General features: G+C 35.0%; 2 protein-coding genes across 2 annotated transcripts; both read left to right on the top strand.

Moving 5' to 3' along the window:
* Nucleotides 1-208: 208 nt before the first annotated feature.
* On the top strand, nt 209-10,549 carry LOC130656640 (SNW domain-containing protein 1-like). The gene is made up of 12 exons (XM_057459544.1): nt 209-363; nt 4,530-4,614; nt 6,992-7,060; nt 7,183-7,446; nt 7,554-7,660; nt 7,791-8,031; nt 8,407-8,653; nt 8,751-8,850; nt 9,196-9,313; nt 9,432-9,589; nt 9,679-9,831; nt 10,019-10,549. The coding sequence occupies exons 1-12, from the start codon at nt 350-352 to the stop codon at nt 10,053-10,055; spliced, it is 1,593 nt and encodes a 530-aa protein (XP_057315527.1). The 5' UTR covers nt 209-349; the 3' UTR covers nt 10,056-10,549.
* Nucleotides 10,550-10,694: 145 nt separating this feature from the next.
* Nucleotides 10,695-12,180, top strand: LOC130656641 (DNA-directed RNA polymerase II subunit RPB9-like). Its single transcript, XM_057459545.1, has 6 exons — nt 10,695-10,955; nt 11,132-11,186; nt 11,272-11,345; nt 11,569-11,643; nt 11,901-11,952; nt 12,038-12,180. Exons 1-6 carry the CDS (start codon nt 10,855-10,857, stop codon nt 12,095-12,097), a joined length of 417 nt encoding a protein of 138 aa, XP_057315528.1. The 5' UTR covers nt 10,695-10,854; the 3' UTR covers nt 12,098-12,180.
* The last annotated feature ends 1,250 nt before the right edge of the window (nt 12,181-13,430 follow it).

Below are 13,430 nucleotides of genomic sequence, written 5' to 3'. Positions count from 1 at the left end.
AGGAGACTAGTCAAATGTAAGGTACGTTAGAGATTCGAATAAAATGGATTGGGTAAGGTGAATTTTTATTGCTCATTTCTCAGTTCTTATTTAAAACTAATCTCATTGACTATTTTTAATGTGTTGCGCAACAAAAACTATTGCGTAGTCATTTCCTTAATAAAATAAGCCCAGGAATACCCTCCTTCGGCAATGCCAGAGGACCAGGTCTATGTTTCATTTAGATCGAAACGGTAAATCTGCCATCCCAGGTTTCGGAAAGCATTGTGTCAAAGAAAAAACAAGAAGTTCAGGATCGGTTCAGTTGGGTACAGTTCAACCTTTCTTCGTTTAATTGAATCTATTCGCTATGTCTCTAGCCAGGTAAGATTGTAAAATAATATTTCTGTTCCATGAATGAGTTTAGCTTGGCAAGGTGGTTGGTTGCTACACACACTGATGTGTATGTGAGATCTTTTTAAAGCCTCCCCCTCTACTATACTACCCTTGCTGCGCTTTCTTGTACAGGAAAAAATTTCGCCAAAAATTAACTTTAGCTAGATGGAATTCTCACATTTTAAAGAAGATAGTCCTGTTCAGGCAACATTTAACTGTTTGGTAACAATTTTTGCTGACTGGTGGTAGTTGTGTGCTTTACTTGTGTTACGAGGGTGCCAATAAGCCGCATACGCCGTACAAAGTGCATGCGTTTTCGGGCGAGTTCGGCGTTTTGAAAAAAAATCAAGTATTTGCCCGAAAACCCCCGAATAGACCCGAACAATGCCCGAAGAAGAAAAGAAAAACAGACACTAATGATTCAAAAAACTATAAAAATTAAAATAAACTTACTATGTGGTGGGGAAGTTCTTAAAAGAACTGTTTTTGATAGTTTAAAAAGATTTACTTGATGAATAACTTATATATAAACTTTATAACTCCTTTATCTTCAGGCGCCTTCTTCCAACTATCGTCCGCATGGTATGTTTACAAGGAATTGCATTTCGGGAATGTTCCGGGCGAGTTCGGGAAAGTGCGGGCGATTTCCGGGCGACAACTGCCAATTTAATTCGAAAAGTCGCCCGAACTCGCCCTTATATATGCGGGCGGCACCCTCTTCTTGTGTTGTTCTGACTCAACTACGAATGCCAGCCTAACTTAAGATTTAGGACTGGACGTCGAAAGACAGGTCAGCACGTTCACAGTTAGGATGACCCGTTTTTGTCAAATGTATGTAATTTGTCTTAATAAGTTGGTACATGCTCAACTATTGACAAAAAGCCATAGACATGTTTTGAATGTTTACATTTTTTGCGGTAAGCCCTTCTGGTTCTAACAACTATGTGACAGACAGAAACATGCAGGAGCTTGCTAAAAAAAGGTCTTTTTTAGCCCTTTTTTTCTAGGAAAACATTGTTGAGGCTTTAAACTATTTTGAGTGTAGATGAATAACTTCTGATTGACATGTATTTATATAAATTCGTAATGATCCTTTGTGTGAAGAAACAGAATGAAAAGGGCCTCACGCTCACTTAACCTAGCGCCCGCATCTTTTTCCTGCCACGCAATTGTAAAAGCCAAAAGGACTTACCGCAAAAAATATGTTTTAAAATTCAAAACGGTCTATGTCATCAGATGGGACAGACCTAAGACAAAAGTATGTAATTTGTGTTAAATTGGTACAGGCTTAGCTATTGACAAAGGACTGTCACCATCTTAAAAACCGTGTCATCAGATGGGACTCTTGAGATTTGAGAAAATGTGTCTTAAGATGGGATAGACCCAACTATTGACAAAGGACTCTTGCACGTTTAAATACCATGTTTTAAGATGGGGCAGACCTAACTATTGACAAAGGACACCTGTGCTTTTATAAGACTGTCATAAGATGGGACAGGCCCAACTGTTGACACTTGACATTTTTTCGAGTCAAAACATGGTCGTTTTAAGGACTCCCACACAAAAGTTAAATATGGAATAGACCCAACAACTGACATACACTGTTTTGAATTTAAAAATATTGAAGACAGGCCAGGCTCAACTGTAAAATAAATCAAGAATTTTCAAAATATATCCATGTCATTCTGCTTTCTTTAAAGTTGAACATGACACAGACATAAATTGACAAATATAAATTTGATACATCCCCTTGCATCAAATGTATATAGTAGCTCAGTGAAAAAGAGGTGTCAACAGAACATAAGCCATTTGTAATAATTGCATCTAATATCTGAAACTATTTATTTACTTACTTGTTTTGTTTTGATTTTTTGTTTTTTCTCAAATCACCTTTGGGAAGTTTTGTGTTTGTTGTTTTTTGTGTTAGCTACCTAGCTAGGATAAATGTCAGAGAAATCCATCCCAAATCCATTTTTAAAGTGTTCTTTACAACCAGCTAATGTTCCAAACTTTGGCTTCCTTATTATTTTTCATTAAGTTATAAGCAAAGAAAGTGTTATATCTTTTCAAAGCTGTGAAGTCATGTGGGGACTAAGGTTAGGTTGCACAATTACTTTTGTTTTTGGTTGATTTTCTGGGGCGTCATTGAAAGCTGGAAATTAGTTCAAAATACCACTATCTGCTTAAGGTGACGGTATACCTTTATTGTATCCAAAAATAATTTTTGTTATTTCTTGTTTATACTAAGAAACGACGATCTTTCCAATGGTGAAACTACAGTACAGTCTGAATGTAATCTACCGCGTACACGCTAATATCACACCTTTGAGTGGAGGGCGGCAGTCATTTGTCTTTTGTTATAATTAAATCTCTTAAGGGTTTTGCGAGTTTATATTTGCGTGTTAAAAAACGATGCGCTCGCGAAGAAATATTGGAGCAATTATATTTCTTCTAATAGCGAGATGCATTGTGTAAATGTATTGATAAGCTATTCCCTTAAGTATTAGCGTAAAGTAATTAAATAATAAAAATCTTGCGTGAAGTTCTATAATAAAAATCTTGCGTGAAGTTCTATAATACATTGCACGAGAATGTATTGTTGATTTCATTCCTTAAAAAAATTCCAGCGGGTTTAATCTAAGAAACATACGAGAAGCATTGTTTACAACTATTAAATGCTGCTTTTCGTTTTTAAACTTTTAAAATGCAATCTAAAAAACATTTCTATCGCTGCTTTTTGTTTATAAACTTTAAAAATGCGATCTAAAAAAAAACTTAATTACTGCAATTAAAATTTTCCAAAGAGTTCGCGCAAAATAGATTGCTAAAATTGATCTTGCAACCTATTGTGATTAAACAATTGATCGCGTGGGATCATTGTTTATCAGCGAGGCAATTAATTTCTTAAAAAAACAAAAGCTATTGTTCTGTGTAACTATTCATGCGAGTTTCACGTCCGCGGTAGATTACATTCAGACTGTACTGTATTTATTTTTCGAAAGGGAATGTTGACTTTATCCAAATGACTAAATTTTTAAAATTGAATAGGGACTCTCCTAATCTTAACTTCCTTTTCTACATGTCCGAAATGGTATGCATGAGTATACTGTCATTTTTATATTTACTGTTTATTTTTCAGGTTATCACAAGCAAATAGGCAAAAATGTGCTTTGTTTTCAAATTAAAAAAAATCATTATCCACATGGCTTAAATAAAACTTCAAAATTCATTCAGAAAGTTCAGCTACACCTTAACAAAATTTTAACAGAAAAAAAGTTATACCGCACGTGGGTTTCGTTTTTACAGGCATAAAGACAAAATCCATTAAATTCGAACCTGCTATGGTTTCAATTGTTTTGTCAAATAAAGAAATTATCTAGCATTAAACCCATGATAAAATGTCTATTCCGCCTGTAAGTGCAGTTTTGCAGACTTGTTTCATCCGTGCTCTGTCGGCTTTAACCTCCGCATTAGTTAAGAGCCGCATGGCTAGATTTCTTGGTAAGATTTGGTAACCAACGACGAAGGGGCCAGGCAAAAGAGATTTATGTCTATGTAGTTCTTTTAACTAAGTCAGGAGTCGGTGAATTAGCTAGGATGGTCAGGTTGGCTTTGAATAGGCTTGCTCGTGGGTTAAAAGGACCAGGACTATTCAATAATTTCTGAGATCTTAAAGTGTCCGACCAATACGGAAATCTATTGGACGTTTTGTCTGATGAGTCTCCAAAAATTATTTCGAGGAGGGCTGCCACCACACGCTACGAAATGGATGGTTGATTTTGAAAACTCAATATTTTTCATCACACGCCTAAAACGATTTAGGCGATCACATGCCTCTCCTGAAAAAGACTGATTCTACTTGATGAAACAAAGTTGTGTTGTATGTTTTAAGTTCAAAGGATAATCCTAACAAGAGTTATTATATTTTCCGGATTATAAGGATGTCATAGAGATATTTAGGTGTAGTTTCAAGTAATAACCAATATCATAGTCTCTGAAACGTATAGGACCTTTGACATGCTGGTGTCTAATAGATAAATGTTAAAACTAAGTAAGCATCATAGCCATGGAACATGGCATACAAGAGTTTAAAAAAAAACGTCAAGAAAAAAAATGTCCTGTGCATGCTTGCTGTACAAATCTGCTTTATTTAGGTTGCTTCCAGCTCCAACTCAACTTCATTCCTATGATGTTGATGATGATGAAGATGATGCTTTGGAGGCAGCCTATCATGGAGGAGTAAGTGCTTTCTTATCAAGTTTAAATCTGAGACAGCATTAAGGAAAAATAACGAAAAAATCTATATATGTTTTTTTGTGATTAAGACATTCATACTATCATGAAAACGAGATGACATATTTTTTCACATTTTTATACGTTCTAACTTTATGCCTTACAGGCCTTGCCATGAGTCGCGAGCAATTGCTCGCGCCCGCGTAGTGCTCGCATAAATGCTCGTTACTCGAGCATTCTATTGTTCGCGTAAATATTAACATTTTGAGATAAGTGTAAACGTTTTTCTCAAGAATTGATTGGTCTTTTAAGTGAAACTGAAAAGATATTTGGTGTGATTATTTTCCACCCATCATGCAACAGTTCATTCGACATTTTGTAAAACGCGTGCGATACGGGCATTAAGGTAAATCTTTGTTGCACATTCATTTTGCAGTAGAAAAGTGGGGGACGTTTTTAATCGTGAACCCCAAACACGATGATCGAGCGTCTACTAGTATAGCGACTCTCTCAATCTTAACTTTCTTTTCTACATGTCCGAAATAGTATGCATGACTATACTAATGTTTTCATAAGTTTAATGTTTATTTTTCAGGTCATCAAAAAAATATGCTTCGTTTTTAAATTAAAAAAAATCTTTATCCGCGTGGTTTAAATAAAACCAATAAATAAAATCTCTTTTTAAAAGGTACACGTCAGGTACATAAAATTTATACCAAAAAAAAATTATACCGCATGTGGGTTTCGTTTTTAAAATTGTTTGATTAACAGTTGCGGCATAAAGAAAATAATCCATTAAATTTGGACCTGCTATGGTTTCCAATTGTTTCATCAAATGAAGAAATTATCTACAATTAAATCCATGATAAATGGTCTGTTCTGCCTGTAAGTGCAGTTTTGGAGACTTGCGTCATCCGTGCTCCGTTGGCGTTCACCTCCGCATGAGTTAAGAACCGCCTGGCTGGATTTCTTGTGTAAGACCTAATTACCAATAACGAGGGGGGCGGGCAAAAGAGATTTATGTCTACGTAGTTTTTTAATTAAGTCAGGAGTCGGTAAATTAGCTAGGATGGTCAGGTTGGCTATGAATAGGCTTGCTTGTCGATTTAAAGGACCAGGACTATTCAATAATTCTGAGATCTGAAAGTGTCCGACCAAGAAGGAAATCATGTTTGACCAAACTGGAAATGAGGCGGACATTTTAATCACACGCCTGAAACAATTTAGGTGTGTGCCGAAGCGCACGCCTCTCCTGAAAAAGATGCCCTGAGAGACTAAATGTAAAGTTGTTTTAGCGAGAAATATGGCGAGCAAAATTGCTCGCATAGACACTCTGACGCGAGCAATTAATTGCTCGGGAGGTTATTTGCTCATGGCAAGGCCTGCCTTAAATGGCTCAATCCCGTTAGCCACCATTATTGAACAAAAGCCAACCCTGTTTGGATGTATTCATTGATTTTTGATGCAACAAACTTGTGCAAGAATGACTGACAAATCTCCCAATTCATCCGTGGCACCCCTTTGGCCTGCAAAGTTAATTAAGAAAAAAAAATTACATGGTTCATATTCAGACTATTAAGACCAACTTGTTATCAATTGTTAGTCCCAAGAACTATATAAAATAGATTTGTCATTAGGGCCAATGGTTACTTGGACCATCGGAGCTGCTTCTAATCATGACGATAGTTTCTTGTGACCTAAAATGATCGTCATTTGAATTTGCTAATCATTGATTGACGGTTGACGACCAAATTTCTGGCCATAAAGGACAAGAATAATATTGTGTACCACTAATATAACTCATCTCCAGTAATAATATGAGCAACTATAGTACCGACCAAGGGTATTATTGTTATTACACATCTTAAACAATAATACGAATTTTATATAAGGACACAATATTACTACAATAACCAATTTAACAATCAATTTATTTCCATTGGCAAAAAATTGCGGACGTAAAATACCATCAACAAACTTTTATTTCACGTTGGCAATTATTATTTTTTTTACAATTGTACTCCCAAACAGTTAAATTTAGCCAGAAAATGAGATTAGGACTTTCCTATACGTATATATCGACAATAAATATATCGACAAAAACTTGCTGGTGTAAATCAAGAGTTTTGCTTAACACAATTGCTAAGTGCCAACGTGAATTGAAAAAGCTGAGGAATAATGGACAAACCCACTATAAACTATATATTTCTTTGTGTCCATGCACTACTAATTTATTTAAAGATTTTAAAAAGCTTATTGTTTTTACCCATGTGTTTCACACACAGGATAAATTTAGTCACACTTCCTGCATCGCATTTATTATGAGCTTTTGTATTCTTTAGAAATACTAGTCTAAATATTAAGATTTTTTATTGGGATTTAGATGCAAGTGGCTACACCAGGACCTCCTCCCTATATGCACAGATTAGGTTGGGTTCCACGAAGACAAGAGGTAATTAAAAATTTTAGATTCTTGTTTGTTTTCCAAAATAGCACACATAATATGTTCCTTAACAATTCATCATGATCTAGTAGTGTATGGAATCATTATTTGTAATTCTTTATTTTGCTTAGGATTTTGGGGATGGTGGAGCTTTTCCTGAAATAATGGTAGCGCAATTCCCTCTCAATATGGGAAGGGAAAAGAAAGAAAGATCAAATGCGCTGCCAGTTCAAATGGATGCCGAGGGCAAGATTAAGTTTGACAATTTGCTACGCCAAGGTCAGGCGAAGAATAAAGTGATCCATTCACGTTTTACTGACTTAGTGGAAAAACAGGTGACAGCAACCGATGATGATCCTGAACTTGCCCGTCCAGATGAAGAGAAGATGAGAGAGGTCAGTTTATTTTATACACATAGAACATTATGTCTGCAATTTTGTCATGTTGTTTTTTACTATGTATTTAAAGGATAGTTTAATTTTTGTTTTAATTGGATCTTTAGCTTGCAGAGAAAACCAGGCATGCACTAGAGAAAGAGGTCACATCCAAAATAGCAGCAGCACAACCGAATCAGGTGGCTCAAAAACCAGCTGAAGCACAGTATATCAGGTATGTATCCTTTAAATTACTGTTTTTATTTTTTTTTTGGTAAAGCAAAACATGTATGTACATGCCTTGGAAGAGAAATAAGAAGACAGTGAAAGTACAAATTGATAATGTGTCTTGTTTACAATTCTAGATATACACCATCTCAAGGAGGGGTCATGTTTAACTCTGGTGCTAAACAACGTGTCATTCGAATGGTAGAACAACAAAGGGACCCGATGGAGCCACCACGTTTTAAAACGAACAAAAAGATACCACGTGGACCACCTTCCCCACCTGCACCTGTCATGCATTCTCCTACGCGAAAGACAACAGTGAAGGAACAGCAAGAATGGAAAATACCGCCATGCATATCAAATTGGAAAAATCCAAAGGTAAGATTATTAACGCTAGCCTGCCCTTTATATTTTCGTTTCTATAATTATACTTTTACTAACTAGACTATTGACAATTTTTTTTCTCTTTCCAAATGTGGTAAAATAACGATGCATTTTAACTTGTCATTGTTTGCAGGTGTCATCCACCACTATAATATTTAATATAACTAGTGAGATTACAAGAATAAGCATTTGTTTTCAAATTGCAAAAGTTGTAGTGAAATGCATATCCATGGTATTACATCTGAAGTCTATTCTTTAATTTGATCTTAACGTAATTTTGCTAACGTGTGTAAGGGGTGTTATTTTGCAATATATGTGTTTGATTACACACTGTATTCTTTTTTCATTTTTTGTTTGTACTAAATTCAGGGTTACACAATACCTCTTGACAAAAGGCTTGCAGCTGATGGGCGTGGATTGCAAGATCCACATATCAACGACAAATTTGCTAAACTAGCAGAATCACTATATATTGCAGACAGAAAAGCTAGAGAGGCAGTTGAAACAAGGGCAACACTAGAAAAGAAATTGGCACAGAAAGAAAAAGAAAAGAAGGAGTCAAAACTGCGTGAATTAGCTGAGAAATCGAGACAAGAACGTAGTGGTTTGCATTCAGGTAATTAGGGCGAAGGCTTTTAAAAATCCTCTAGTTTTTTCTTCCGTTGTCATAAGGAGTATACTTTCTTCATTGCATTATTTCTTCTTTTTTATAGCCCCTAAAAGTAAAGCCGAAGCTGAGCGAGATCTTATCAGAAAAGACAGACACAGGGATCGCGACAGAGAAAAGAAACTGTCAAAGAATGCGGAAAAAAAGTATATACTTTATTTGTTCCTTTTCATGACAATGGACTCACTTTATCTCAAACCCTCATCTCGTACATCTCGCTTTTCCGCACACCTTTTCTCTATTTTGAACAAACTTCTGATATCTTGCGATAAAGAAAGCCAACTGCACCTGATATACTTCTGCTTACGCGACTTTTCTAACACCGGCTCAGTTAGCTGCCCCAAAAGAATTTTACAGATTTTACCAACTCCATTTAAAGCTTTCAATGCCGTTAATAATTATCACGGTGTGATATCATGGAAAAGTGCTAACTTAAAAACGTAAAAATAAGGTTATAAGCTTAAAGAGAGAGATGAAAAAATTTTTTATAGATCGAAGGCTAATCGAGACAAAGAACGTGATGTTAGTGAACAGATTGCTCTTGGTTTGCCAAACGCTGCGTCATCTCAAGAAGCTTTGTATGACCAGCGACTATTTAATAAATCAGAGGTGAATTTACTGTTAATCATTTCCTGGTATAGTTTTAAAATCAAAGTATCGCATAATGTGCCCAGTTTTGGTAATTAGCCGTCACGTAGTTCTGTATAATACCATACATTTAATTCAGGGATTTGATAGTGGGTTTGGAAATGACGATGCTTATAACGTTTACGATCAACCCTGGCGAAAGTCAGACACAGTTTCGGCTATCTATCGTCCGTCGAAGAATATGGACAAAGACTTATATGGGGATGATTTGGAAAATTTAATTAAGTCCACGAAAAGGTATGCGTAAAGTCTTTTTTAAATATCGTGTTTATCGTCAATGCTTTAGCCTTAAAAATTTGAAGCTAAAAACGTTCCTCTGATTTTAGGTTTGCACCGGACAAAGAATTCGCTGGCGCTGATCGTTCGCAAACTCGAGATGGTCCTGTTCAATTTGAAAAGGAGGAAGAAGATCCCTTTCAGCTCGATAAGTTTTTGCAGGAGGCTAAACGGGGTGGAAAACGAACCGACAAGTCCGATAAGTAAGCGTTTTATCTTATACCGCTGCAAGTGCTTCTTTTAATCATACCAAGCGAAGTCTGGAAAAGTTTTTTTTTTTTTTTGAATAAAACCTGTTTTTATGTGTAAGGCTTCTTTTTTAAAAAAGAAATTTGCCGTTACTTACGTGATTATTATGTGCAGTAAAACATATGAAATGTCTTTTTTTAGTGATTACGACAAAACTTCAAAAAGAAGCAAGCGATAACCACACTTACAGAATTATTTACTAATTATTAACTGATACGATGTTTTGTCGGCGAAATTAATGCTGGTACAAAGGACAGTTTTTTATCACTTCCCAGAAAACAATTTTTACCGCAACAAATATCTTTTTTATAGTGGAGAAATTACCAGGGTTGATCATTTGAGCATTTTATAAAATAGCGTCATCTCTACTTCTCTAAAACCACGAAAAGCGTTCAAATGTAAGTGAAAATCTATGTCAGAAATAAGCGGACGTGCTCATTTACAATTTTAATTTTAAATTCTTTTTATAAGCGCTGCGGGTTGTTCTTGGCGCTCATTTGTATATTAGGGTTGCAGAGTACATTTTTTAAACCACCTTTTAACCAACGTCAGCTTTTTCGTCTTTTTATTAGGATTTGTTCTGACAATGATTTGTTGTATCAGTTGTGACCACTTCAAAGCATTGCTAATAACAAACCGAACAAGATAAATAATTCTGATAGTTTTCCGCAATGTGAATGATTGTTTTCATACCCTTTAAATGGTTTAGTAACCTTTCAAGTCGATGTATAGGGGGTTTTAATTGCACAGGATACCCTAGGAAAACTCCGGAAAAGTTGCCAAAAAATAGAAAAAACTTTTGAAAACCTAGACAATTATGTGGGATTCGTTTATTCATACATTGTAGAGTGTCAGTTTGATATATCCTGTCCACAATAAGTCACTGTTAGAAAACTTTATAACTGTACACCAAATCGGTGCTTAATTTTGTAGATAATAAAAAAAATACACTTCCACATTAACCACAATTCATATGCATGATGATGCTTGAAGATGATGATGACGATGTCGAAGAAATTCAACCGGAAACAAGTCAGCGAGGACCTGGTTTTGTGGGAATAAAGTTTTGTCAAGAATGGTAATGTACTGTCTTGTGCTTGCGATTTGAGAACTTGAGAAGAAAAAGCTTTAGGTTTTTAACCTTTGAAAAACTTTAAAAAAATTAGATTTGAAAGACCTCTTTTTACAACACCAGGAGCACTAGGGGTACTTTATCATGGCATGAAATAGTATCAATATTTTTTGCATCTTTAGCAACAACATGTTGTATCCCAAAGAAGACAAAGAAAGAAAAATCTTAAAATATTCGGTAACTTCTCACTAATTGATTTGAGCACCACCCATGCCATGTTTTAATGTTATGCTTTGTTAAAATATTATACTCTGCTTTGTAGTGTCGTAACTGCGAATATCAAGAGCGATCGAAAAACTCGTGTATATATGTCAATATGATAGTTCATGATGTCAAGTAAGTTTGCAAATATTTTTAAAAAAATGTACGACACCTTTTTATGGTATGTAAAATTTTTTTTTTGATATATGGCTTGTGATTCATTAACGTTTGTTGGCCATTGATTGGAAAGGAGACCGTTTATTTTTTAAAAACATTAATAAACAAAAACAAGCAAAAAAGCTAGGGAAAAATGACCTGTTTGTTGGTTTTTGTTTTTCATTTTTTCACATCTTTTTAGTGAGATGACACAAATTGTTGCAGACGTGGTTGCTGATCCAACCTTACCAAGAACAAACGATCATCCATGTCCAAAGTAAACATCCCCATCAGTTTTTTATCCACTTGTTCTTCCGCTAAAAATTTTCGTGAGTTTTTAATTCTAGAAGGGGCAAAAAATCATTTTAGGTGTATTTTAATCTCACGTACCATCCTTACGCGATAACACTTTATTCTGACTAGGAAAGGATATCTTAGACAAATATAATAGAATTCATCAAGATCATAAATATTTTGTTGAAGCACTGCCTTTGCTCTTTTTTGTAATTTATTTTATTTTTTTATTTATGGCAGATGTAATCAAACCGAGGCTGTCTTTTTTCAATCGCAATCCAGAAAAGCAGATGTAAGTTTTGGCTTTTTAACTGCATTTTTGTTTCTTTGTTTTTCTTGCTGTCATTGTAATTTGTCACTTTTTGTTTTATTTATAGCACATGAGACTCTATTACGTATGCTGCGCACCTGAATGCAACCACAAATGGTCTGAATAAACAAGACCACCACGAATATACAGAAACCACTACCAACGATAATAATGGAATGTAGAATAACGAGCAAAAAATGTGATTTTAAATAGCGTGTGTTTTTTGATACTTGTAAGCAGATCCCGTGCAAAAAGTTTTTTAACCTTTCATATGAGCAATACATTACATATTCTCTGTACTGCGCTTAAGTTAACAATTCGGAATCCCACTTTTTCCAAAAATTTAGTTAACATTTCGGAAGTAGCACACGACGATACATAACAGGAGTTCAACTCTGACCTTCAACACTTTATCAACGATTAATTTGTGGAACTAGGGAATTGCTTTGACACATTGTTTGCATCTAAGCTTCGTATAAGAGAAACTGAGGTTTAATATCCTAAAAGAAAGCCTAGTTAACTAGGCTAGTGATAATTCTAATATAACCAATTACAGACCTATTTCTGTCCGTCCATGTTTTCGAAAGTTTTAGAAAGAATTATGTATAATAGACTATATCGATATTTTATTGGAAAATGTTATTCCCTATTCTTTTTACTGAGCATGCAGTTTTAGAATTAGTAAATAACGTATGCGCCGGCTTTAACAATAACCTGTACGCACTTGGAGTATTCATAAACCTATCGAAAGCCTTTGACACCGTAAACCATGATATATTACTTGCAAAACCTTTGTAAGTACGGAATACGGGAAAACAGCTTAAGCTGGTTAACAACAGCAATGTGTTTCGTTTGAAACAGGCGTAACTGGATTCATAACCTCCTCCTTTCCTTATTTACATAAATGACCTTCTTGTGTTCTAAAACTCTAAACTATCTTGTTTGCGGCACTTTTTTTTCATTATAATAAAGAACTCTTTTTCTAACAGTTAATAAATAGATTAAATTTGTAGCAGAATGGTGACGACATACCGCTTCCATTATTAAGATAATAGCATAGAAATCAAAAGGGAAACTACACTGAAATTTTTTAGGTGCTATTTTTAACGAAATATAATCATAAGAACAGCTAAAATTTTTGGATTCTTATAAAAAGAAGGGCTAAATTTAAATGCTTAAAAAGTCAATAATAAATATATGGTAAACAAAAACACGCCAGCAGAGTGATATAACACCCACCAAGTATCATTATTACAAGCTCGTGAGCTTGTATTAAAACGCAACTGTGTCCTACAAGAATGGAAATTTTTGCCTCTCTGAGCACCGACACGGGAGTCGTCGTGTGTTCGAATCTCATCTTGGTAACTATTTTTACTTTTTTTTTTTTTTCTTTTTTAAAAAGATAAGACAAGTGTTCAAAACACTTGTTTAACTAACTAGTAAATAAAGGTGTTTCCACC

Source organism: Hydractinia symbiolongicarpus, chromosome 9 (genome assembly GCF_029227915.1).
Source record: "Hydractinia symbiolongicarpus strain clone_291-10 chromosome 9, HSymV2.1, whole genome shotgun sequence".
In the NCBI taxonomy this organism is placed as follows: domain Eukaryota; kingdom Metazoa; phylum Cnidaria; class Hydrozoa; order Anthoathecata; family Hydractiniidae; genus Hydractinia; species Hydractinia symbiolongicarpus.
The sequence above is the reverse complement of the archived record's forward strand: the minus strand, read 5'-3'. Positions and strand labels throughout refer to the sequence as shown.

What these genes read in the sequence shown, in the direction of transcription:
- LOC130656641 (XM_057459545.1), top strand. Translation starts at nt 10,855, where the DNA reads ATGATGATGCTTGAAGATGATGATGACGATGTCGAAGAAATTCAACCG. An exon ending in GAAAAATCTTAAAATATTCG is followed by an intron (nt 11,187 to 11,271) that starts GTAACTTCTCAC and finishes TCTGCTTTGTAG; the next exon opens with TGTCGTAACTGCGAATATCA. An exon ending in CGCAATCCAGAAAAGCAGAT is followed by an intron (nt 11,953 to 12,037) that starts GTAAGTTTTGGC and finishes TTTTATTTATAG; the next exon opens with CACATGAGACTCTATTACGT.
- LOC130656640 (XM_057459544.1), top strand. An exon ending in GCTGAAGCACAGTATATCAG is followed by an intron (nt 7,661 to 7,790) that starts GTATGTATCCTT and finishes TTACAATTCTAG; the next exon opens with ATATACACCATCTCAAGGAG. An exon ending in CGAACCGACAAGTCCGATAA is followed by an intron (nt 9,832 to 10,018) that starts GTAAGCGTTTTA and finishes GTCTTTTTTTAG; the next exon opens with TGATTACGACAAAACTTCAA.